This window comes from Hemitrygon akajei, chromosome 17, assembly GCF_048418815.1.
Source record: "Hemitrygon akajei chromosome 17, sHemAka1.3, whole genome shotgun sequence".
NCBI classification, from domain to species: Eukaryota; Metazoa; Chordata; class Chondrichthyes; order Myliobatiformes; family Dasyatidae; genus Hemitrygon; species Hemitrygon akajei.
This window is the reverse complement of record NC_133140.1, coordinates 904,428-932,135: the sequence shown is the minus strand read 5'-3', so window position 1 is coordinate 932,135 and position 27,708 is coordinate 904,428. Positions and strand designations below refer to the sequence as shown.

Genomic DNA, 27,708 nt, shown 5'->3' with positions numbered 1-27,708 from the left:
CCTTATTACATGGATTTTCTATTTCCTGTTGAAATTTATATCCCACATTCTGGCTACTATTCGGAGGCCTGTATATGATTCTCTTCAGGGGATTTTTACCCTTGCAGTATATTAACTCTATCCACAAGGATTCTATATATTCTGATCGGAAGGATTTGATTCATTTTTAACCAACACAGCCACCCCACTCACTTTGCCTACCTGCCTGTCTTTTTAATACAAGGTGTATCATTGGATGTTAAGCTCCCAACTATAATCTTCTTTCAGTCACAACTCAGCGATGCCCACAACATTTATCTACCAAGTGTGCCTGACAACACCGTCATATCTGCCAGACAAAATCATCGTCTTTATTTTGAATACTGCATGCATTCAAATAGAACTCCAGCAGTCCTAGATTCATCACGCTTTTCAAATCTGCCCCCATGCTACACTTCAATTCATCCCATAGACTGCAATTCTGTCCTGTCATCTGCCTGTCCTTCCTCATAGTGTCAGTACACACGTATTCACTTGTATACCAATTGCCCCACTGGATCCTTCCTCCTCCCAACTTCATTTAAACTCTCCCCAACAAATCTAGCAAAGCAGGGTGCAAGGATATTGGTCTCTCTTGAGTTCAGGTGAAACCCGTCTTGTATGGGTCATAACTTCCCCAAAAGTGATGCCAATGATCCAGAGCAAGCGGCCCGATACGAAGTGTCGACTGCACAGGATCAGGAAAGGTGCAGATGCTCCTCCTGTGGAGTGTGGGAAGGTAAGGACACCTACAGTATTCTTGATGACTACAACTCAAAGAAGTGCATCCAACTGAAGCTTCTAATAATCGGTGTTCAGGAGCTGGAGCTGGAACTGGTTGAACTACCGTAGATTTCGCACTACAAAGCGCACCTGATTAAAAGCCGCTGGCTCTAATTTTAGAAAGAAAATCAATTTTGTACTTGTACAAGCCGCACCGGATTTTAGGCCGCAGGTGTCCCACGTTGTAATATGAGATATTTACACAGAAAGATATTACACGTGAGGATTTTTTAACTTTTAATTAAATCCGTATGGTAACATAAACAAATACATATTGCAAATGCTTTTTTTCGAACCGTGCCTCTAACACGGCTACTTTTAAATATACATACGTATCGGTAACACACAAATTACATTGCATATACTTTTTTACTGAACAGTGCACGAACAACATTCCAATATCTCCTAACGACGTAAAAAAATATATACTGCAGCCTACCAGGAAAAGTTATTGATCGCCTTTAACTTAAAAGCAGCGTTTTCGCTCGGGTAATGTGCTCCCCCCCCCACCTTCCCGTTTATCGCAAACCGGTATTTCCCACAAGACGCGGCGAAACCGGATGTGATGTCATAGTATCCCGGGATGTACAGAAAACAAATAGATAGATAGATACTTTATTCAACTAGAAAATACTAACAAATGAATTACTAAGCGAAAATATTATAAACTAAATAACTGCCATAAAGGCAGCACAATGCTTTTCTTCGAGTGTTTTCCATGTTGATGAGGGTGAGTACAAATGACTGATTTACAATAATTTAATTGTGAAAGTGCGCTTGATTTATCGTACAATTTCATTGGACCTCTGTGAACTACTCATCAATTTTATTGGTCTACTGTTACGAGGCAAAATGTTTTTGGCGGCATGAAAAAAAATCATGCATTAGCCGCACCGTAGTAAAGGCCGCAGTGTTCAAAGCGTGGGAAAAAAGTAGCGGCTTATAATCCGACATCTACGGTAGTTTATTCGGGAGTCTGAGGAGGTGATAGATAGGTCATACAGAGAGGCAGTTACTCCCAAGGTGCAGGGTGATAGACAAAAGAGGGAAGGGATTAAGGAACAAGTAAAGAGTACTCCTGTAGCCATTCCCCTCAAAAACAGGAATTTATATTTGGATACCATTGAGAGGTTGACCTAACAGAGGGAAATCATCATGGTTGGCCCTCTGGCACTGGGTCTGGCTCTGTGACACAGAAAGGAAGGGAGGAGAAAAGGCACGTTGTGGTGATAGAGGATTCATTAGTTATAGGAATGGACAGGACATTCTGTGTGTGAGAACAAAATTCCTGAATGGTATGTTGCCTCCCAGGTGGCAGGGCCTGGGCCATCTCGGGTCGAGTCCACAGCATTCTTAAGTGGGAGGATGAATAGCCATAGGTTGAGGTCCACGTCGGTCCCAAAGACATTGTAGTACAAGTGATGAGGTTCTGCATAAGGAGTTCAGAGCGTTAGGTGCTAAGTTAAAGGGTAAGACCTCCAGGGTTGTTATCTCAGGGTGCCATGTGCTTGTAAAGCCAGAACTAGGAAGATTATACAGTTTAATATGTGGCTAAGGAGTTGGTAAGATTGTTATAGCCAGGGGTGGTAATGGGGTCAAGTTCCCACTACCTATTAAATACTTCCAATGGCATGCACCTCAAATAGCCTCTGACAACGAAGTCCAGCTCCTGTCTTTCAAATGTGGATGAGCTACTACGCCTGGTGAAACTGTTTCTACTGACAGGAAAAGGGGCAAAAGCGGGTTACTGCTGCCTTAAAACCAGTCACTTTGGGCAGATGGGGCTCATTAGCTGTGGTTGTCAACTTATCTAGGGGAAGGAAAACTCTGATCTCGAATCTCCGCTGCCTTGCGGCTATACCCACTCATGGGGAAAGCTTCAGGAGTAAATCCCAAGGGAAAATCCACAGCTGGAGTCCATAAGGCAGTCCTACATTGAGTTCAATGTTGACTAGCAACTCCTACGATGCTGCTGGTACCAAACTGTATCGGTCTCTGCCGTTTCTTTGGATTCATCAGATGTGTGGAGAGGGGGAGCTTGCTCTCCATATCGTTCTGCCCAGGCTTGCACATTTAGACAACCAGGATGCAATCTCCATGGTCAACTCTGTTCGATGGAGGCCCTCAGAAAGAGTTGGTACAGGAGAGAAGGCGTAAGATTTTGGATCATTGCGTTCTATTCCAGGGAAGGAGGAACGTGCACAGAAGGGACGGTTTGCACCTGAACTACAAGGGGACTAATTTCCTAGTGGGAAGGTTTGTTAATGCTGCATGGTGGGGTTTAACCTTGAGTTGCAAGCGGATGGAAACCAGAGGACCAGGACAGTTGTTGTGGAAGAAGATGTAGGTAAGACCTCAGACAAAGTTAGAAATCAAAAGCTTGAGCGTGGTGCAACTAGTGTCCTGAGATTTCCATACTTCAGTGCGAGAAGTATCGTCGGAAAGGTGGATGACAGTGCTAATGATGGGGCAGCTGGTTTACAACCAGAGGCAATGTGCAGTGAGGAGAGGCTGCTGAGTGAGCTAAATTGCAGTTAACGAGATGAGCTGCAATGTAAAAGGCAGACAAACTCGGAAAGGTGAATACAGGACTGAAGATGTTAAATTTGAATGCATGCAATGTACAGAATAAGATAGATGAACTTGCAGCACAGTTGCAGATTGGCATGTATGATGGTGTGGGCATCACTGAATCCTGGCTGAAAGAAGATTTTACCTGGGATCATGATATCCAAGGATACACATGGTATCAAAAGGACAGGCAGGAAGGCAGCGGGGTTGATTTTGCTCTGCTGGTAAAAAATGAAATCAAATCAATAGATAGAGGAGATATAGGGTTGAAAGGCATTGAATCATTGTGGACAGAGCTAAGGAACTGCAAGGGTAAAAAGATCCTGATGGGAGTTCTATACAGACCCCCAAACAGTAGTAAGGATGTGGCCTACAAATTACAGCGGGAGATAGAAAATGTTTGCCAAAAGGGCAATGTTATAATAGTTATGGGGGACTTCAATACGCAGGTAGATTGGGAAAATCAGATTGGTGATGGATTCCAGGAGGCGAACTTCTAGAATGCCTATGAGATGGCTTTTTAGAGCAGCTCATGGTTGTGCCCATTAAGGGATCTGTTATTCTGGACTGGTTGCTGTGCAATGAACCAGAATTGATTAGACAGCTTAAGGAAATAGAACCCTTAAGGGCAAGTGATCATAATATGATCAAATTCACCCTGAAATATGAGAAGAAGCTAAAGTTAGATGTATCAGTATTACAGTGGAGTAAAGAGAATGACAGAGGCATGAGACAGGAGTTGGCCAGAATTGATTGGAAAAGAACACTGGCAGGGATGACAACAGAGCAGCAATGGCTGGAATTTCTGGAAGCAATTCGGAAAGCACAGGATATATACATCCCAAAGTGGAAGAAGTATTCTAAAAACAAGATGACACAACTGTGACTAACAAGAGAAGACAAAGCCTACATAAAAGCCAAAGTGCGAGCATAAAATAGAGCAAAAATTAATGGGAAGTTAGAGGGCCGGGAAGCTTTTAAAAACCAAGAGAATGCAATTAAAAAGTCATTAAGAAGGTAAAGATGGAATACGAAAGTAAGCTAATATTAAAGAGGATACCAAAGGTTTCTTCAGATACAAACTATAAGAGAGGTGAGAGTGGATATCAGACCATTGAAAGACAATGCTGCAGAGGTAGTAATGGGGGACAAGAAAATGGTAGATAAACGATTTGCATCAGTCTTCACTCTGGAAGACACTAGCAGTATGGTGGAAGTTCCAGGTGTCAGAAGTTATGAACTGTGTGAAGTTACTATTCCTAGAGAGAAGGTCCTTGTGAAACTTAAAGATCAGAAGGTAGATAAGTCACCTGGACCAGATGGTGTACACCCCTGGGTTCTGGGTTCCAGAGATTGTGAAGGCATTAGTAATGTTATTTCAAGAATCACTGGTACCTATTTCTGGAATGGTCCCAGAAGACTGGAAAACTGCAAATGTCATTCCAATCTTCAAGAAGGGAGAGAGGCAGAAGCAAGAAAACTATAAACCAGCTAGTCTGACCTTAGTGGTTGGGAAGATGTTGAAGTCGATTATTAAAGATGAGTTCTCAGGGTACTTGAGGGAACATGATAAAATAGACAATAGTAAGTATGATTTTCATAAGGGATAATCTTGCCTAACAAATCTGTTGGAATTCTTTGAAGAAATAACAAGCAGGATAGACAAAGGAGAATCAATTGATGTTGTGTACTTGGATTTCCAGAAGGCATTTGATAAGGTGTCACATATGAGACTGATTAACAAGCTACAATGTATTACAAGCAAGATTCTAGCATGGATAAAGCAGTGGCTGATTGGCAGGAGGCAAAGAGTGGGAATAAAGGGAGCCTTTTCTGATTGGCTGCCAATGGCTAGTGGTGTTCCACAGTGGTCTGTGTTGGGACTAATTCTTTATACTTTATTTATATGTCAATGATTTGGATGATGGAATTGCAAAGTTTGCTGATGATATGAAGATAGGTACTTTTGAAGAAGCAGAGAGGCTACAAAAGGACTTAGTCAGATTAGAAGAATGAGCAAAGAAGGTAGATGGAATACAGTATCGGGATGTGTATGGTTATGCATTTTGGTAGAAGTGGATGACTATTTTCTAAATGGAGAGAAAATACAAAAAACTGAGGTGCAAAGGGACTTGGGAGTCCTTGTGCAGTATTCCCTAAAGATTAATTTGCAGATTGAAACCATGTAGAGGAAGGAAAATGTGATGTTAGCATTCATTTGAAGAGGACTAGAGTATAAAAGCAAGGAGATAATGTTGAGATTATATGAAGCACAGGTGAAGCCTCACTTGTAGTATTGTGAGCAGGTTTGGGCTCCTTATCTTAGAAGTGATGTGGTAAACTGGAAAGGATTCAACATAGAAATCTACAGCGCATTACAGGCCCTTCGGCCCACAATGTTGTGCCGACCATACACCCTACTCTAGAAACTGCCTAAAATTTCCCTAATGTATAGCCCTCTATTTTTCTAAGTTCCATGTATCTATCTAAGAGGCCCTTAAAAGACCCTATTGTAAACACTTCCACCACCACCGCCGGCAGTGCATTCCACAAACCCACCACTCTCTGTGTGAGAAGCTTACCCCTGACATCCCCTCGGTACCTATTTCCAACCACCCTAAAATTATACCCCCTTGTGTTAGCCTTTTCAGCCCTGGGGAAAAGCCTCTGACTATCCATACAATGAATGCCCCTGATCATCTTATACACCTCTATCAGGTCGCCTCTTATCCTCCGTCACTTCACGGAGAAAAGGCCGAGTTCACTCAATCTATTCTCATAAGGTACACCCTCCAATCCAGGCAACATCCTTGTAAATCTTCCCTGCACTCTCTCTATAGTATCCACATCCTTCCTGTAGTGAGGTGACCAGAAGTGAACACAGTACTCCAAGTGCGGTCTGACCAAGATCTTATATAGTTGTAACATTACCTTACAGCTCTTGAACTCAATCCCACAGTTGATGAAGGCCAACACACCATACACCTTCTTAACAACACTGTCAACCTGTGCAGCAGCTTTGAGTATTCTATGGACATGGACCCCAAGATCCCTCTGATCCTCCACACTGCCAAGACTCATACCATTAATATTATATTCTGTCAAAGAGGGCTCAAAGAAGGTTCACAAAAATAATTCCAGGATTCAATGGCTTGACAGATGAAGAGTGTCTGGGCTTGTATTCACTAGAATTCTAAAGAATGAAGGGGGTGACCTCATTGAAACCTTCTGAATGGTGAAAGGTCTTGATAGAGCAGATGTGGAGAGAATGTTTCCCGGGTGGGAGAGTCTAAGATCAGAGGACACAGCCTCAGAATAGAGGGCATCCTTTAGAGTGGAGATGAGGAGGAATTTCTTTAGCCAGAGAGTGGTGAATCTGTGAAATTCTTTGCCACAGGCAGCTGTGGAGGATGTTATTGGGTATATTTAAGGCAGAGGTTGATAGGTTCAGAGCCACAACGAAATGGCCAAATGGCCATGGTCTTATAGTTTTTGCATTATTATATACGGCAATGTACTAATGCCAGAAAGCAACAAATTTCATGAGATATTGAACCTAATTCTGATTCTAAAATTGATTGCAATGTTGTTGTTGTGCCACCACTCAGTCACTCCTACATGCCTCCTTGTCACCATCTGAAATCCTGCCAACAATAGTTTATCATCCACAAATTCATAGATGGTATTTGAGCTGTGCCTAGCCACAGAGTTGTGGGTGTAGAGAGGGTAGAGCAGTGGGCAAAGCACAGAACCTTGAGATGCACCAGTAACGATTGTTCATACATGCAAATAAACATTGGCACACTGCTCATCATGTTTCAAAAATCAATTCTCGTCTTCCTCATGGCTCCAATGACAGTTGGGGGTGAGGAAGAGGATGGGAGGGAGGGTAGAACAGGACAGAACTTTTTCTTACACCATTATTCAGAATCCAGCTTTGTTGTTAAGTTTATGATGAACCAGTATCTCACGTTCCCCCAAAAAATCACTCCCACCTATCCCTCAAAATCACACCACTCTTCTCCCAAAATCTTCTCCATACTTTCCTCAAATTCTCTTTATCTCTCCCCCAAAGTCTCTCCACTGCCCAACCTTTTCCACTCTCATCCAATTCCTAGGCCTGGTTTTAAGACAACTAGGAAGGTAATTATAGTCTACACTCAATCCACTATAAAATGAACACGGAGCATGGGTTTCTTGCCATTTTTCATGGGCACATAGGGATACATGGTTAAGCATTTCTCAGAAGATAGCTGGCATTGTGAACCACAAACTTTTAAAATTTGTAATTGTACTTTTGTTTCTCTCCTTTCCTAGTTCATATTCCAACTTGATTTTACTTTGTAAACAATGTTAAATAGCACCTTGCGGCCCTCCATTAGTTGGGGTCAGCCATGGATATTCTGAACCCAGCTGTCTACATGATACACAAGCCAGGGCAGTAGGATACAGGGAGCAGGTTGTTGCCTACATAGCAGGCTCCCCCATCTCCATACAGTAAATGAATCCAAAGAAACAGCAGAGACCGATACCATTGTTGTAGGAGTTTCCAATCAGTGGTGAATTCAATGTCGGACTGCCTTAGAGACTCCAACTCCAGATTTTTCTTTGGAGTTTATAACTGAAGCCTTCCCCATGAGTGCATTAGCATCAAGGCAGCGGAGGTTTGAGATCAGAGTTTCCCTCTCCTAGATGAGCTGCCAACCATGGCTGATGAGCCCCATCAGTCCGAAGTGACTGGTTTTAGGATTCCAGTAACCCAACTTTGCCCCTTCTCCTGTCAGTAGAAACAGTTATGCCGGGCTTAGTAGCAAGCCACACATGAAAGCCAGGAGCTGAACTTGGTTGTCAGAGGCTTTTTTTTAAAAATCACTAATTATTATTGCAATACCAACAAATTATACTCAATACACCCATTTACCAATTACATTTTGACTGTTTAACACAGCTACCCCCAAGCCTCATCCCCACCCCACTCTCCACCCCTCTCTCTCCCCCCCACCCCTCTCCCCTCTACCAACCAACTGAATAGTAGCGCATACACAGACAGAGCATTCTTATTTTAACAGAAGATCTTTTAAGTTAGATATCAAATTTGTCCACATTAAGATTGTTTTCGGTTGTGCATCAGTTACTCTTGCTTTACTCTTGAAGAGGAGGAGCTGCTTGCTATCTTGAGGCAAATCAGAGTAGATAAATCCCCAGGACCTGACAGGGTATTCCCTCAGACCTTGAAGGAGACTAGTGTTGAAATTGCAGGAGCCCTGGCAGATATATTTTAAATGTTGGCATCTACGGGTGAGGTGCCGGAGGATTTGAGGATAGCTCATGTTGTTCCGTTGCTTAAAAAAGGCTCTAAAAGTAATCCGGGAAATTATAGGCTGCTAAGTTTGATGTCAGTAGTAGGTAAATTATTGGAAGGAGTACTAAGAGATAGGATCTACAAGTATTTAGATAGACAGGGACTTATTAGGGAGAGTCAACACGGCTTTGTGCGTGGTAGGTCATGTTTAACAAATCTATTAGAGTTTTTCGAGGAGGTTACAAGAAAAGTGGATGAAGGGAAGGCAGTGGATGTTGTCTACATGGACTTCAGTAAGGCCTTTCACAAGATCCTGCATGGGAGGTTAGTTAGGAAGATTCATTTGTTTGGTATACATGGTGAGGTAGTAAATTGGATTAGACATTGGCTCAATGGGAGAAGCCAGAGAGTGGTAATGGAGGATTGCTTCTCCGAGTGGAGGCCTGTGACTAGTGGTGTGTCACAGGGATCAGTGCTGGGTCCACTGTTATTTGTCATCTATATCAATGATCTGGATGATAATGTGCTAAATTGGATCAGCAAATTTGCTGATGATACAAAGATTGGAGATGTAGTGGACAGTGAGGAAGGGTTTCAAAGCTTGCAGAGGGATTTGGACCAGCTGGAAAAATGGGCTGAAAAATGGCAGATGGAGTTTAATACAGACAAGTGTGAGGTATTGCACTTTGGAAGGACAAAGCAAGGTAGAACATACAAGGTGAATGGTAGGACACTGAGGAGTGCAGTAGAACAGAGGGATCTGGGAATACAGATAAAAAATTCCCTAAAAGTGGCGTCACAAGTAGATAGGGTAGTAAAGAGAGCTATTGGTACATTGGCCTTTATAAATCTAAGTATTGAGTCTAAGAGTTGGAATGTTATGGTGAGGTTGTATAACGTATTGGTGAGGCCGAATTTGGAGTATTGTGTACAGTTTTGGTCATCAAATTACAGGAAGTATATTGATAAGGTTGAAAGAGTGCAGAGAAGGTTTACAAGGATGTTGCTGGGACTGAAGAAACTGAGTTACAGAAAAAGGTTGAATAGGTTAGGATTTTATTCCCTGGAGCATAGAAGAATGAGGGGAGATTTAATAGAGGTATATAAAATTATGATGGGTATAGATAGAGTGAATGCAAGCAGGCTTTTTCCACTGAGGCTAGGGGAGAAAAAAACCAGAGGACATGGGTTAAGGGTGAAGGGGGAAAAGTTTAAAGGGAACATGGGGGGGGGGGGCTTCTTCACACAGAGAGTGGTGGGAGTGTGGAATGAGCTGCCAGATGAAGTGGTAAATGCGGGCTCACTTTTAACATTCAGGAAAAACTTGGACAGGTACATGGATGAGAGATGTATGGAGGGATATGGGCCAGGTGCAGGAGAGTGGGACTAGGCAGAAAAATGGTTCGGCACAGCCAAGAAGGGCCAAAAGGCCTGTTTCTGTGCTGCAATGTTCTATGGTTCGATGATGTTAATTCCAGGTAAGAAATGTCCAAAAAGCTCTAAAGCCAGTGAGTACTTGAAATATCATGAGGAGGTTTCCAACGCTGGACTACAATCTTCTTAGCTGCACTCAGGCCTGCCAGCCAGATTTTGTGTGTTTTTTCCGTAAGGAAAAGGTGGGAGTCATCATTTAGAAGATGTACAGCGGGGTCCATTAGTAATTGTACCCCTGTTAGTTCTGTAAGAGTACTGGTAACCTTCCCCCACAAACCAAAAACACCTGGACATTCCCATACAACATGTATAAAAGAGCCAATGGTTCCATGGGGACAAAATGAGCAATATGGGTCAGGAACCAGTCCCATTTGATGTCTAATTCTCGGTGTTATATATGCTATATGACGAAATTTCAAGTGTATATACCGATGATTTCGGTTTTTCAAAGCACCGAAGTATTATCCCAAATCGCATCCCAGTCTAAGTTTTGTCCCAATTGAGATATGTCCCTATCCCAGACTTTCATTACTGATGTCGGCATATATTTCTGGGAGTTTAATTTATCATAGATATATGACACTATCTGTCTTGGAGCACTCTGTATCCAACTTAAAATGAGATGGTCCTTTAAATCTGACCCCCAGGGAACCCCATAGGACTAACAAACTGATCCTACTCTAACGTAGAAGAGAAGAGTGTTTATCAATATTATATTAAGATACCAGTTCTTGAAAGCTAAGGATAGTACTTGCCCCATTAATATCTTGAAGAGTAGTAATACCTTTATCCTCCCAAGTTCTGTTAATGAATGGTTCCCCCCAGATAGAAAATGATTATTATTCCATAATGGAGATGATTTGTACCATATACTTTTAAATCTTGGGAATTTTTCTGCTGCTCTAAACACTTGTAGCATATGGGTTAAAATTGGACTGTAATACAAATCACATTTTTTGTAGACATACCTATAAGGAGAAAGTCCTTCAACTTTATTGGTGCTATTATTGGAGAATAAAGTTGCATTGTTTGCTGTGTAACCAAAACTATGTAACCAGCCTTATATTTACTATGTATCCAACTTATTAGCCAGAATGAAATCCCTGTATTGTCTCTGTACTATTGAACGCATCAGTGCCTTAAGAATGTAGCTAACAGTGAAAGTAAGCATGTAGAGATAACGTTGGTAGACGGGATCGTGGAGTGGTGTGATGGTGTGGGGACCAGTCGAGGCCGGGAAGGGGGACACGTGTTCCAGGGAATAGACTAGAGCAAGTATGGGCTATGGAGTGGTGTGATGGTATGGGGACCAGTCAAGGCCGGGAAGGGGGACACGTGTTCCAGGGAGTAGACTAGAGCAAGTATGAGCTATGGGGTGGTGTGATGGTATGGGGACCAGTCGAGGCCGGGAAGGGGGACTCGTGTTCCAGGGAGTAGACAAGAACAAGTATGGGCTATGGAGTGGTGTGATGGTATGGGGACCAGTCAAGGCCGGGAAGGGGGACTCGTGTTCCAGGGAGTAGACTAGAGCAAGTATGGGCTATGGAGTGGTGTGATGGTATGGGGACCAGTCGAGGCCGGGAAGGGGGACTCGTGTTCCAGGGAGTAGACTAGAGCAAGTATGGGCTATGGAGTGGTGTGATGGTATGGGGACCAGTCGAGGCCGGGAAGGGGGACACGTGTTCCAGGGAGTAGACTAGAGCAAGTATGGGCTATGGAGTGGTGTGATGGTATGGGGACCAGTCAAGGCCGGGAAGGGGGACACGTGTTCCAGGTAGTAGACTTGAGCAAGTATGGGCTATGGAGTGGTGTGATGGTATGGGGACCAGTCGAGGCCGGGAAGGGGGACACGTGTTCCAGGTAGTAGACTAGAGCAAGTATGGGCTATGGAGTGGTGTGATGGTATGGGGACCAGTCGAGGCCGGGAAGGGGGACACGTGTTCCAGGTAGTAGACTAGAGCAAGTATGGGCTATGGAGTGGTGTGATGGTATGGGGACCAGTCGAGGCCGGGAAGGGGGACACGTGTTCCAGGGAGTAGACTAGAGCAAGTATGGGCTATGGAGTGGTGTGATGGTATGGGGACCAGTCAAGGCCGGGAAGGGGGACACGTGTTCCAGGGAGTAGACTAGAGCAAGTATGGGCTATGGAGTGGTGTGATGGTATGGGGACCAGTCAAGGCCGGGAAGGGGGACACGTGTTCCAGGGAGTAGACTAGAGCAAGTATGGGCTATGGAGTGATGTGATGGTATGGGGACCAGTCGAGGCCGGGAAGGGGGACACGTGTTCCAGGGAGTAGACTAGAGCAAGTATGGGCTATGGAGTGATGTGATGGTATGGGGACCAGTCAAGGCCGGGAAGGGGGACACGTGTTCCAGGGAGCAGACTAGAGCAAGTATGGGCTATGGAGTGGTGTGATGGTATGGGGACCAGTCGAGGCCGGGAAGGGGGACACGTGTTCCAGGGAGCAGACTAGAGCAAGTATGGGCTATGGAGTGGTGTGATGGTATGGGGACCAGTCGAGGCCGGGAAGGGGGACACGTGTTCCAGGGAGTAGACTAGAGCAAGTATGGGCTATGGAGTGGTGTGATGGTATGGGGACCAGTCGAGGCCGGGAAGGGGGACACGTGTTCCAGGGAGCAGACTAGAGCAAGTATGGGCTATGGAGTGGTGTGATGGTATGGGGACCAGTCGAGGCCGGGAAGGGGGACACGTGTTCCAGGGAGTAGACTAGAGCAAGTATGGGCTATGGAGTGGTGTGATGGTATGGGGACCAGTCAAGGCCGGGAAGGGGGACACGTGTTCCAGGGAATAGACTAGAGCAAGTATGGGCTATGGAGTGATGTGATGGTATGGGGACCAGTCGAGGCTGGGAAGGGGGACACGTGTTCCAGGGAGTAGACTAGAGCAAGTATGGGCTATGGAGTGGTGTGATGGTATGGGGACCAGTCAAGGCCGGGAAGGGGGACACGTGTTCCAGGGAGTAGACAAGAACAAGTATAAGCTACTGAACAAAAAATACTGTCGGTGAATCGAGAAGCTAACATGCTAACATTGCAAGCGGATAGGGTTTGAGATAGGAGACGGGGTTTGCTAATATAACTGAGATAGGAGACGGGGTATTCTAATGTAACTGAGATAGGAGACGAGGGTATGCTAATGTAACTGAGATAGGAGACGGGGTATGCTAATGTAACTGAGATAGGAGACGAGGGTATGCTAATGTAACTGAGATAGGAGACGGGGTATGCTAATGTAACTGAGATAGGAGACGAGGGTATGCTAATGTAACTGAGATAGGAGACGGGGTATGCTAATGTAACTGAGATAGGAGACGAGGGTTTGCTAATGTAACTGAGATAGGAGACGAGGGTTTGCTAATGTAACTGAGATAGGAGACGGGGTATGCTAATGTAACTGAGATAGGAGACGGGGTATGCTAATGTAACTGAGATAGGAGACGGGGTATGCTAATGTAACTGAGATAGGAGACGGGGTATGCTAATGTAACTGACATAGGAGACGGGGTATGCTAATGTAACTGAGATAGGAGACGGGGTATGCTAATGGAACTGAGATAGGAGACGGGGTATGCTAATGTAACTGAGATAGGAGACGGGGTATGCTAATGTAACTGAGATAGGAGACGGGGTATGCTAATGTAACTGAGATAGGAGACGGGGTATGCTAATGTAACTGAGATAGGAGTCGAGGGTATGCTAATGTAACTGAGATAGGAGACGAGGGTATGCTAATGTAACTGAGATAGGAGACGGGGTATGCTAATGTAACTGAGATAGGAGACGGGGTATGCTAATGTAACTGAGATAGGAGACGGGGTATGCTAATGTAACTGAGATAGGAGTCGGGGTATGCTAATGTAACTGAGATAGGAGACGAGGGTATGCTAATGTAACTGAGATAGGAGACAGGGTATGCTAATGTAACTGAGATAGGAGTCGAGGGTATGCTAATGTAACTGAGATAGGAGACGAGGGTATGCTAATGTAACTGAGATAGGAGACGGGGTTTGCTAATGTAACTGAGATAGGAGACGGGGTATGCTAATGTAACTGAGATAGGAGACGGGGTATGCTAATGTAACTGAGATAGGAGACGGGGTATGCTAATGTAACTGAGATAGGAGTCGGGGTATGCTAATGTAACTGAGATAGGAGACGAGGGTATGCTAATGTAACTGAGATAGGAGACGAGGGTATGCTAATGTAACTGAGATAGGAGACGGGGTATGCTAATGTAACTGAGATAGGAGACGGGGTATGCTAATGTAACTGAGATAGGAGACGGGGTATGCTAATGTAACTGAGATAGGAGACGGGGTATGCTAATGTAACTGAGATAGGAGACAGGGTATGCTAATGTAACTGAGATAGGAGACGGGGTATGCTAATATAACTGAGATAGGAGACGGGGTATGCTAATGTAACTGAGATAGGAGACGGGGTTTGCTAATGTAACTGAGATAGGAGACGGGGTATGCTAATGTAACTGAGGAGACGGGGTATGCTAATGTAACTGAGATAGGAGACGGGGTTTGCTAATGTAACTGAGATAGGAGACGGGGTATGCTAATGTAACTGAGATAGGAGACGAGGGTATGCTAATGTAACTGAGATAGGAGACGGGGTTTGCTAATGTAACTGAGATAGGAGACGGGGTTTGCTAATGTAACTGAGATAGGAGACGGGGTATGCTAATGTAACTGAGATAGGAGACGAGGGTATGCTAATGTAACTGAGATAGGAGACGGGGTATGCTAATGTAACTGAGATAGGAGAGGAGGGTATGCTAATGTAACTGAGATAGGAGACGGGGTATGCTAATGTAACTGAGATAGGAGACGAGGGTTTGCTAATGTAACTGAGATAGGAGACGAGGGTTTGCTAATGTAACTGAGATAGGAGACGGGGTATGCTAATGTAACTGAGATAGGAGACGAGGGTATGCTAATGTAACTGAGATAGGAGTCGGGGGTATGCTAATGTAACTGAGATAGGAGACGGGGTATGCTAATGTAACTGAGATAGGAGACGGGGTTTGCTAATGTAACTGAGATAGGAGACGGGGTATTCTAATGTAACTGAGATAGGAGACGAGGGTATGCTAATATAACTGAGATAGGAGACGGGGTATGCTAATGTAACTGAGATAGGAGACGGGGTTTGCTAATGTAACTGAGATAGGAGACGGGGTATGCTAATGTAACTGAGATAGGAGACGGGGTATGCTAATGTAACTGAGATAGGAGACGGGGTATGCTAATGTAACTGAGATAGGAGACGGGGTTTGCTAATGTAACTGAGATAGGAGACGGGGTATGCTAATGTAACTGAGATAGGAGACGGGGTTTGCTAATGTAACTGAGATAGGAGACGAGGGTATGCTAATGTAACTGAGATAGGAGACGGGGTATGCTAATGTAACTGAGATAGGAGACGGGGGTATGCTAATGTAACTGAGATAGGAGACGGGGTATGCTAATGTAACTGAGATAGGAGACGAGGGTATGCTAATGTAACTGAGATAGGAGTCGAGGGTATGCTAATGTAACTGAGATAGGAGACGAGGGTATGCTAATGTAACTGAGATAGGAGACGGTATGCTAATGTAACTGAGATAGGAGACGGGGTATGCTAATATAACTGAGATAGGAGACGGGGTATGCTAATGTAACTGAGATAGGAGACGGGGTATGCTAATGTAACTGAGATAGGAGACGGGGTTTGCTAATGTAACTGAGATAGGAGACGGGGTATGCTAATGTAACTGAGATAGGAGACGGGGTATGCTAATGTAACTGAGATAGGAGACGGGGTATGCTAATGTAACTGAGATAGGAGTCGGGGTATGCTAATGTAACTGAGATAGGAGACGAGGGTATGCTAATGTAACTGAGATAGGAGACGAGGGTATGCTAATGTAACTGAGATAGGAGACGGGGTATGCTAATGTAACTGAGATAGGAGACGGGGTATGCTAATGTAACTGAGATAGGAGACGGGGTATGCTAATGTAACTGAGATAGGAGACGGGGTATGCTAATGTAACTGAGATAGGAGACAGGGTATGCTAATGTAACTGAGATAGGAGACGGGGTATGCTAATATAACTGAGATAGGAGACGGGGTATGCTAATGTAACTGAGATAGGAGACGGGGTTTGCTAATGTAACTGAGATAGGAGACGGGGTATGCTAATGTAACTGAGGAGACGGGGTATGCTAATGTAACTGAGATAGGAGACGGGGTTTGCTAATGTAACTGAGATAGGAGACGGGGTATGCTAATGTAACTGAGATAGGAGACGAGGGTATGCTAATGTAACTGAGATAGGAGACGGGGTTTGCTAATGTAACTGAGATAGGAGACGGGGTTTGCTAATGTAACTGAGATAGGAGACGGGGTATGCTAATGTAACTGAGATAGGAGACGAGGGTATGCTAATGTAACTGAGATAGGAGACGGGGTATGCTAATGTAACTGAGATAGGAGAGGAGGGTATGCTAATGTAACTGAGATAGGAGACGGGGTATGCTAATGTAACTGAGATAGGAGACGAGGGTTTGCTAATGTAACTGAGATAGGAGACGGGGTATGCTAATGTAACTGAGATAGGAGACGAGGATATGCTAATGTAACTGAGATAGGAGTCGGGGGTATGCTAATGTAACTGAGATAGGAGACGGGGTATGCTAATGTAACTGAGATAGGAGACGGGGTTTGCTAATGTAACTGAGATAGGAGACGGGGTATTCTAATGTAACTGAGATAGGAGACGAGGGTATGCTAATGTAACTGAGATAGGAGACGGGGTATGCTAATGTAACTGAGATAGGAGACGGGGTTTGCTAATGTAACTGAGATAGGAGACGGGGTATGCTAATGTAACTGAGATAGGAGACGGGGTATGCTAATGTAACTGAGATAGGAGACGGGGTATGCTAATGTAACTGAGATAGGAGACGGGGTTTGCTAATGTAACTGAGATAGGAGACGGGGTATGCTAATGTAACTGAGATAGGAGACGGGGTTTGCTAATGTAACTGAGATAGGAGACGAGGGTATGCTAATGTAACTGAGATAGGAGACGGGGTATGCTAATGTAACTGAGATAGGAGACGAGGGTATGCTAATGTAACTGAGATAGGAGACGGGGTATGCTAATGTAACTGAGATAGGAGACGGGGTATGCTAATGTAACTGAGATAGGAGACGAGGGTATGCTAATGTAACTGAGATAGGAGTCGAGGGTATGCTAATGTAACTGAGATAGGAGACGAGGGTATGCTAATGTAACTGAGATAGGAGACGGTATGCTAATGTAACTGAGATAGGAGACGGGGTATGCTAATATAACTGAGATAGGAGACGGGGTATGCTAATGTAACTGAGATAGGAGACGGGGTATGCTAATGTAACTGAGATAAGAGTCGAGGGTATGCTAATGTAACTGAGATAGGAGACGGGGTATGCTAATGTAACTGAGATAGGAGTCGGGGTATGCTAATGTAACTGAGATAGGAGACGAGGGTATGCTAATGTAACTGAGATAGGAGACGGGGTATGCTAATGTAACTGAGATAGGAGACGAGGGTATGCTAATGTAACTGAGATAGGAGACGGGGTATGCTAATGTAACTGAGATAGGAGACGAGGGTATGCTAATGTAACTGAGATAGGAGACGGGGTATGCTAATGTAACTGTGATAGGAGACGAGGGTTTGCTAATGTAACTGAGATAGGAGACGAGGGTTTGCTAATGTAACTGAGATAGGAGACGGGGTATGCTAATGTAACTGAGATAGGAGGGGGTATGCTAATGTAACTGAGATAGGAGACGGGGTATGCTAATGTAACTGAGATAGGAGACGAGGGTATGCTAATGTAACTGAGATAGGAGACAAGGGTATGCTAATGTAACTGAGATAGGAGTCGAGGGTATGCTAATGTAACTGAGATAGGAGTCGAGGGTATGCTAATGTAACTGAGATAGGAGACGAGGGTATGCTAATATAACTGAGATAGGAGACGGGGTATGCTAATGTAACTGAGATAGGAGACGAGGGTATGCTAATGTAACTGAGATAGGAGACGAGGGTATGCTAATGTAACTGAGAAAGGAGACGAGGGTATGCTAATGTAACTGAGATAGGAGTCGAGGGTATGCTAATGTAACTGAGATAGGAGTCGAGGGTATGCTAATGTAACTGAGATAGGAGACGGGGTATGCTAATGTAACTGAGATAGGAGTCGAGGGTATGCTAATGTAACTGAGATAGGAGACGAGGGTATGCTAATATAACTGAGATAGGAGACGGGGTATGCTAATGTAACTGAGATAGGAGACGAGGGTATGCTAATGTAACTGAGATAGGAGACAAGGGTATGCTAATGTAACTGAGAAAGGAGACGAGGGTATGCTAATGTAACTGAGATAGGAGTCGAGGGTATGCTAATGTAACTGAGATAGGAGACGGGGTATGCTAATGTAACTGTGATAGGAGACAAGGGTATGCTAATGTAACTGAGATAGGAGTCGAGGGTATGCTAATGTAACTGAGATAGGAGTCGAGGGTATGCTAATGTAACTGAGATAGGAGACGAGGGTATGCTAATATAACTGAGATAGGAGACGGGGTATGCTAATGTAACTGAGATAGGAGACGAGGGTATGCTAATGTAACTGAGATAGGAGACAAGGGTATGCTAATGTAACTGAGATAGGAGACGAGGGTATGCTAATGTAACTGAGATAGGAGTCGAGGGTATGCTAATGTATCTGAGATAGGAGACGAGGGTATGCTAATGTAACTGAGATAGGAGACGGGGTACGCTAATGTAACTGAGATAGCAGTCGAGGGTATGCTAATGTAACTGAGATAGGAGACGAGGGTATGCTAATGTAACTGAGATAGGAGTCGAGGGTATGCTAATGTAACTGAGATAGGAGTCGAGGGTATGCTAATGTAACTGAGATAGGAGACGAGGGTATGCTAATATAACTGAGATAGGAGACGGGGTATGCTAATGTAACTGAGATAGGAGACGAGGGTATGCTAATGTAACTGAGATAGGAGACAAGGGTATGCTAATGTAACTGAGATAGGAGACGAGGGTATGCTAATGTAACTGAGATAGGAGACGAGGGTATGCTAATGTAACTGAGATAGGAGACGAGGGTATGCTAATATAACTGAGATAGGAGACGGGGTATGCTAATGTAACTGAGATAGGAGACGAGGGTATGCTAATGTAACTGAGATAGGAGACAAGGGGAGGTTGTATCCCCTTATATCCCCTATATCCTAGCGGGGAGGTTTGCTAGGGCTACGGGGCAGACTTTAAACTAGTAAGATGGGGGGGCGGAAATCAATTTGAGGAAACTATGGGAGAGGAGGTTAGTTCACCAGTAGAGCAAGTAAGTAGACCGTGTGTGAGGGAGGACAGGCAGGTGATGGAGGAGGGATGCGCTCAGCCCGAAGTTGTAGGGGAGAAGAAAGAAAAGGATAATAAATTTGAATGCATTGCTAGGGATGAAAAGAGAGGAGGAGGTGGAGAGTATCTTAAATGTATCTATTTTAATGCTAGGAGCATTGTAAGAAAGGTGGATGAGCTTAAAGTGTGGATTGATACCTGGAATTATGATGTTGTAGCTATTAGTGAAACATGGTTGCAGGAAGGGTGTGATTGGCAACTAAATATTCCTGGATTTAGTTGCTTCAGGTGTGATAGAGTAGGAGGGGCCAGAGGAGGAGGTGTTGCATTGCTTGTCCGAGAAAATCTTATGGCGGTGCTTTGGAAGGATAGATTACAGAGCTCCTCTAGGGAGGCTATTTGGGTGGAATTGAGGAATGGGAAAGGTGTAGTAACACTGATAGGAGTGTATTATAGGCCACCTAATGGGGAGCGTGAGTTGGAAGAGCAAATGTGTAAGGAGATAGCAGATATTTGTAGTAAACACAAGGTGGTGATTGTGGGAGATTTTAATTTTCCACACATAGATTGGGAAGCTCATTCTGTAAAAGGGCTGGATGGTTTAGAGTTTGTGAAATGTGTGCAGGATAGCTTTTTGCAACAATACATAGAAGTACCGACTAGAGATGGGGCAGTGTTGGATCTCCTGTTAGGGAATGCGATAGGTCAGCTGACAGATGTATGTGTTGGGGAGCACTTCGGGTCCAGTGATCACAATAGCATTAGCTTCAATATAATTATGGAGAAGGACAGGACTGGACCTAGAGTTGAGATTTTTGATTGGAGAAAGGCTAACTTTGAGGAGATGCGCAGGGATTTAGAGAGAGTGGAATGGGTCAAGTTGTTTTATGGGAAGGATGTAATAGAGAAATGGAGGTCATTTAAGGGTGAAATTATGAGGGTACAGAATCTTTATGTTCCTGTTCGGTTGAAAGGAAAGGTTAAAGGTTTGAAAGCGCCATGGTTTTCAAGGGATATTAGAAACTTGGTTCGAAAAAAGAGGGATGTCTACAATAGATATAGGCAGCATGGAGTAAAGGAATTGCTCGAGGAATATAAAGAATGTAAAAGGAAACTTAAGAAAGAGATTAGAAAAGCTAAAAGAAGTTACGAGTTTGGTTTGGCAAATAAGGTGGAAGTAAATCCGAAAGGCTTCTACAGTTATATTAAAAGCAAGAGGATAGTGAGGGATAAAATTGGTCCCTTAGAGAATCAGGGTGGTCAGCTATGTGTGGAGCCGAGGGAGATGGGAGAGATTTTGAACGATTTCTTCTCTTCGGTATTCACTAAGGAGAAGGATATTGAATGGTGTAAGGTGTGGGAAACAAGTAAGGAAGTTATGGAACCTATGACAATTAAAGAGGTGGAAGTACTGGCGCTTTTAAGAAATTTAAAAGTGGATAAATCTCCGGGTCCTGACCGGATATTCCCCAGGACCTTGAGGGAAGTTTGTGTAGAGATAGCAGGAGCTCTGACGGAGATCTTTCAGATGTCATTAGAAACAGGGATTGTGCCGGAGGATTGGCGTATTGCTCATGTGGTTCCATTGTTTAAAAAGGGTTCTAGAAGTAAGCCTGGCAATTATAGACCTGTCAGTTTGACATCAGTGGTGGGTAAATTAATGGAAAGTATTCTTAGAGATAGTATTTATAATTATCTGGATAGACAGGATCTGATTAGGAGTAGCCAGCATGGATTTGTGCGTGGAAGGTCATGTTTGACAAACCTTATTGAATTTTTTGAAGTAGTTACGAGGAATGTTGACGAGGGTAAGGCAGTGGATGTAGTCTATATGGACTTCAGCAAGGCCTTTGACAAAGTTCCACATGGAAGGTTAGTTAAGAAGGTTCAGTCGTTAGGTATTAATGCTGGAGTAATAAAATGGATTCAACAGTGGCTAGATGGGAGATGCCAGAGAGTAGTGGTGGATAATTGTTTATCGGGATGGAGGCCGGTGACTAGCGGGGTGCCTCAGGGATCTGTTTTGGGCCCAATGTTGTTTGTAATATACATAAATGATCTGGATGATGGGGTGGTAAATTGGATTAGTAAGTATGCTGATGATACTAAGGTAGGAGGTGTTGTGGATAATGAGGTGGGTTTTCAAAGCTTGCAGGGAGATTTATGCCGGTTAGAAGAATGGGCTGAACGTTGGCAGATGGAGTTTAATGCTGAGAAGTGTGAGGTTCTACATTTTGGCAGGAATAATCCAAATAGAACATACAGGGTAAATGGTAGGGCATTGAGGAATGCAGTGGAACAGAGAGATCTAGGAATAACAGTGCATAGTTCCCTGAAGGTGGAGTCTCATGTAGATAGGGTGGTGAAGAAGGCTTTTGGAACGCTGGCCTTTATAAATCAGAGCATTGAGTACAGAAGTTGGGATGTAATGTTAAAATTATACAAGGCATTGGTAAGGCCAAATTTGGAATATTGTGTACAGTTCTGGTCACCGAATTATAGGAAAGATATCAATAAATTAGAGAGAGTGCAGAGACGATTTACTAGGACGTTACCAGGGTTTCAGCACTTAAGTTACAGAGAAAGGTTGAACAAGTTAGGTCTCTATTCATTGGAGCGTAGAAGGTTGAGGGGGGATTTGATCGAGCTATTTAAAATGTTGAGAGGGATAGATAGAGTTGACGTGAATAGGATGTTTCCATTGAGAGTAGGGGAGATTCAAACGAGAGGACATGATTTGAGAGTTAGGGGGCAAAAGTTTAAGGGAAACACGAGGGGGTATTTCTTTACTCAGAGAGTGATAGCTGTGTGGAATGAGCTTCCTGTAGAAGTAGTAGAGGCCAGTTCAGTTGTGTCATTTAAGGTAAAATTGGATAGGTATATGGATAGGAAAGGAGTGGAGGGTTATGGGCTGTGCGGGTAGGTGGGACTAGGTGAGATTAAGAGTTCGGCACGGACTAGGAGGGCCGGAATGGCCTGTTTCCGTGCTGTGATTGTTATATGGTTATATGGTTATAAGGGTATGCTAATGTAACTGAGATAGGAGACGAGGGTATGCTAATGTAACTGAGATAGGAGACGAGGGTATGCTAATGTAACTGAGATAGGAGACGGGGTATGCTAATGTAACTGAGATAGGAGAGGAGGGTATGCTAATGTAACTGAGATAGGAGACGAGGGTATGCTAATGTAACTGAGATAGGAGACGAGGGTAGACTAATATAACTGAGATAGGAGACGGGGTATGCTAATGTAACTGAGATAGGAGACGAGGGTATGCTAATGTAACTGTGATAGGAGACAAGGGTATGCTAATGTAACTGAGATAGGAGTCGAGGGTATGCTAATGTAACTGAGATAGGAGTCGAGGGTATGCTAATGTAACTGAGATAGGAGACGAGGGTATGCTAATATAACTGAGATAGGAGACGGGGTATGCTAATGTAACTGAGATAGGAGACGAGGGTATGCTAATGTAACTGAGATAGGAGACGAGGGTATGCTAATGTAACTGAGATAGGAGACGAGGGTATGCTAATGTAACTGTGATAGGAGACGAGGGTATGCTAATGTAACTGAGATAGGAGTCGAGGGTATGCTAATGTAACTGAGATAGGAGTCGAGGGTATGCTAATGTAACTGAGATAGGAGACGAGGGTATGCTAATATAACTGAGATAGGAGACGGGGTATGCTAATGTAACTGAGATAGGAGACGAGGGTATGCTAATGTAACTGAGATAGGAGACGAGGGTATGCTAATGTAACTGTGATAGGAGACAAGGGTATGCTAATGTAACTGAGATAGGAGTCGAGGGTATGCTAATGTAACTGAGATAGGAGTCGAGGGTATGCTAATGTAACTGAGATAGGAGACGAGGGTATGCTAATATAACTGAGATAGGAGACGGGGTATGCTAATGTAACTGAGATAGGAGACGAGGGTATGCTAATGTAACTGAGATAGGAGACGAGGGTATGCTAATGTAACTGAGATAGGAGACGAGGGTATGCTAATGTAACTGAGATAGGAGCCGAGGGTATGCTAATGTAACTGAGATAGGAGACGAGGGTATGCTAATGTAACTGAGATAGGAGTCGAGGGTATGCTAATGTAACTGAGATAGGAGACGAGGGTATGCTAATATAACTGAGATAGGAGACGGGGTATGCTAAAGTAACTGAGATAGGAGACGAGGGTATGCTAATGTAACTGAGATAGGAGACAAGGGTATGCTAATGTAACTGAGATAGGAGACGAGGGTATGCTAATGTAACTGAGAAAGGAGACGAGGGTATGCTAATGTAACTGAGATAGGAGTCGAGGGTATGCTAATGTAACTGAGATAGGAGACGGGGTATGCTAATGTAACTGAGATAGGAGACGGGGTATGCTAATGTAACTGAGATAGGAGACAGGGTATGCTAATGTAACTGAGATAGGAGACGGGGTATGCTAATATAACTGAGATAGGAGACGGGGTATGCTAATGTAACTGAGATAGGAGACGGGGTATGCTAATGTAACTGAGATAGGAGACGAGGGTATGCTAATGTAACTGAGATAGGAAACGAGGGTATGCTAATGTAACTGAGATAGGAGTCGAGGGTATGCTAATGTAACTGAGATAGGAGTCGAGGGTATGCTAATGTAACTGAGATAGGAGACGAGGGTATGCTAATATAACTGAGATAGGAGACGGGGTATGCTAATGTAACTGAGATAGGAGACGAGGGTATGCTAATGTAACTGAGATAGGAGACAAGGGTATGCTAATGTAACTGAGAAAGGAGACGAGGGTATGCTAATGTAACTGAGATAGGAGTCGAGGGTATGCTAATGTAACTGAGATAGGAGACGAGGGTATGCTAATGTAACTGAGATAGGAGACGAGGGTATGCTAATATAACTGAGATAGGAGACGGGGTATGCTAAAGTAACTGAGATAGGAGACGAGGGTATGCTAATGTAACTGAGATAGGAGACAAGGGTATGCTAATGTAACTGAGATAGGAGACGAGGGTATGCTAATGTAACTGAGAAAGGAGACGAGGGTATGCTAATGTAACTGAGATAGGAGTCGAGGGTATGCTAATGTAACTGAGATAGGAGACGGGGTATGCTAATGTAACTGAGATAGGAGACGGGGTATGCTAATGTAACTGAGATAGGAGACGGGGTATGCTAATATAACTGAGATAGGAGACGGGGTATGCTAATGTAACTGAGATAGGAGACGGGGTATGCTAATGTAACTGAGATAGGAGACGAGGGTATGCTAATGTAACTGAGATAGGAAACGAGGGTATGCTAATGTAACTGAGATAGGAGTCGAGGGTATGCTAATGTAACTGAGATAGGAGTCGAGGGTATGCTAATGTAACTGAGATAGGAGACGAGGGTATGCTAATATAACTGAGATAGGAGACGGGGTATGCTAATGTAACTGAGATAGGAGACGAGGGTATGCTAATGTAACTGAGATAGGAGACAAGGGTATGCTAATGTAACTGAGAAAGGAGACGAGGGTATGCTAATGTAACTGAGATAGGAGTCGAGGGTATGCTAATGTAACTGAGATAGGAGACGAGGGTATGCTAATGTAACTGAGATAGGAGACGAGGGTATGCTAATGTAACTGAGATAGGAGTCGAGGGTATGCTAATGTAACTGAGATAGGAGACGAGGGTATGCTAATATAACTGAGATAGGAGACGGGGTATGCTAATGTAACTGAGATAGGAGACGAGGGTATGCTAATGTAACTGAGATAGGAGACGAGGGTATGCTAATGTAACTGAGATAGGAGACGAGGGTATGCTAATGTAACTGAGATAGGAGACGGGGTATGCTAATGTAACTGAGATAGGAGAGGAGGGTATGCTAATGTAACTGAGATAGGAGACGAGGGTATGCTAATGTAACTGAGATAGGAGACGAGGGTATGCTAATGTAACTGAGATAGGAGTCGAGGGTTTGCTAATGTAACTGAGATAGGAGTCGAGGGTATGCTAATGTAACTGAGATAGGAGACGGGGTATGCTAATGTAACTGAGATAGGAGTCGAGGGTATGCTAATGTAACTGAGATAGGAGTCGAGGGTATGCAAATATAACTGAGATAGGAGACGGGGTATGCTAATGTAACTGAGATAGGAGACGAGGGTATGCTAATGTAACTGAGATAGGAGACGAGGGTATGCTAATGTAACTGAGATGGGAGTCGAGGGTTTGCTAATGTAACTGAGATAGGAGTCGAGGGTATGCTAATGTAACTGAGATATGAGACGGGGTATGCTAATGTAACTGAGATAGGAGTCGAGGGTATGCTAATGTAACTGAGATAGGAGTCGAGGGTATGCTAATGTAACTGAGATAGGAGACGGGGTATGCTAATGTAACTGAGATAGGAGTCGAGGGTATGCTAATGTAACTGAGATAGGAGTCGAGGGTATGCTAATGTAACTGAGATAGGAGACGAGGGTATGCAAATATAACTGAGATAGGAGACGGGGTATGCTAATGTAACTGAGATAGGAGACGAGGGTATGCTAATGTAACTGAGATAGGAGACGAGGGTATGCTAATGTAACTGAGATAGGAGACGAGGGTATGCTAATGTAACTGAGATGGGAGTCGAGGGTTTGCTAATGTAACTGAGATAGGAGTCGAGGGTATGCTAATGTAACTGAGATAGGAGACGGGGTATGCTAAAGTAACTGAGATAGGAGTCGAGGGTATGCTAATGTAACTGAGATAGGAGTCGAGGGTATGCTAATGTAACTGAGATAGGAGACGAGGGTATGCTAATATAACTGAGATAGGAGACGGGGTATGCTAATGTAACTGAGATAGGAGACGAGGGTATGCTAATGTAACTGAGATAGGAGTCGAGGGTATGCTAATGTAACTGAGATAGGAGTTGAGGGTATGCTAATGTAACTGAGATAGGAGACGAGGGTATGCTAATATAACTGAGATAGGAGACGGGGTATGCTAATGTTACTGAGATAGGAGACGAGGGTATGCTAATGTAACTGAGATAGGAGACAAGGGTATGCTAATGTAACTGAGATAGGAGACGAGGGTATGCTAATGTAACTGAGATAGGAGTCGAGGGTATGCTAATGTAACTGAGATAGGAGACGAGGGTATGCTAATGTAACTGAGATAGGAGACAAGGGTAAGCTAATGTAACTGAGATAGGAGTCGAGGGTATGCTAATGTATCTGAGATAGGAGACGAGGGTATGCTAATGTAACTGAGATAGGAGACGGGGTATGCTAATGTAACTGAGATAGCAGTCGAGGGTATGCTAATGTAACTGAGATAGGAGACGAGGGTATGCTAATGTAACTGAGATAGGAGTCGAGGGTATGCTAATGTAACTGAGATAGGAGTCGAGGGTATGCTAATGTAACTGAGATAGGAGACGAGGGTATGCTAATATAACTGAGATAGGAGACAGGGTATGCTAATGTAACTGAGATAGGAGACGAGGGTATGCTAATGTAACTGAGATAGGAGACAAGGGTATGCTAATGTAACTGAGATAGGAGACGAGGGTATGCTAATGTAACTGAGATAGGAGACGAGGGTATGCTAATGTAACTGAGATAGGAGACGGGGTATGCTAATGTAACTGAGATAGGAGAGGAGGGTATGCTAATGTAACTGAGATAGGAGACGAGGGTATGCTAATGTAACTGAGATAGGAGACGAGGGTATGCTAATGTAACTGAGATAGGAGACGAGGGTATGCTAATGTAACTGAGATAGGAGTCGAGGGTTTGCTAATGTAACTGAGATAGGAGTCGAGGGTATGCTAATGTAACTGAGATAGGAGACGGGGTATGCTAATGTAACTGAGATAGGAGTCGAGGGTATGCTAATGTAACTGAGATAGGAGTCGAGGGTATGCTAATGTAACTAAGATAGGAGACGAGGGTATGCTAATATAACTGAGATAGGAGACGGTGTATGCTAATGTAACTGAGATAGGAGACGAGGGTATGCTAATGTAACTGAGATAGGAGACAAGGGTATGCTAATGTAACTGAGATAGGAGTCGAGGGTATGCTAATGTAACTGAGATAGGAGTCGAGGGTATGCTAATGTAACTGAGATAGGAGACGAGGGTATGCTAAT

General features: G+C 43.9%; 1 protein-coding gene across 1 annotated transcript in view; it reads right to left on the bottom strand.

Moving 5' to 3' along the window:
- Positions 1 to 2,154: 2,154 nt before the first annotated feature.
- Positions 2,155 to 27,708, bottom strand: part of LOC140740942 (hydrocephalus-inducing protein-like) — a 421,292-nt gene continuing 395,738 nt past the window's right edge. The window contains exon 16 of the mRNA XM_073070583.1: positions 2,155 to 2,230. Within this exon, the coding sequence (XP_072926684.1) occupies positions 2,155 to 2,230 (76 nt within the window). The remainder of the gene's footprint in view (positions 2,231 to 27,708) is intronic.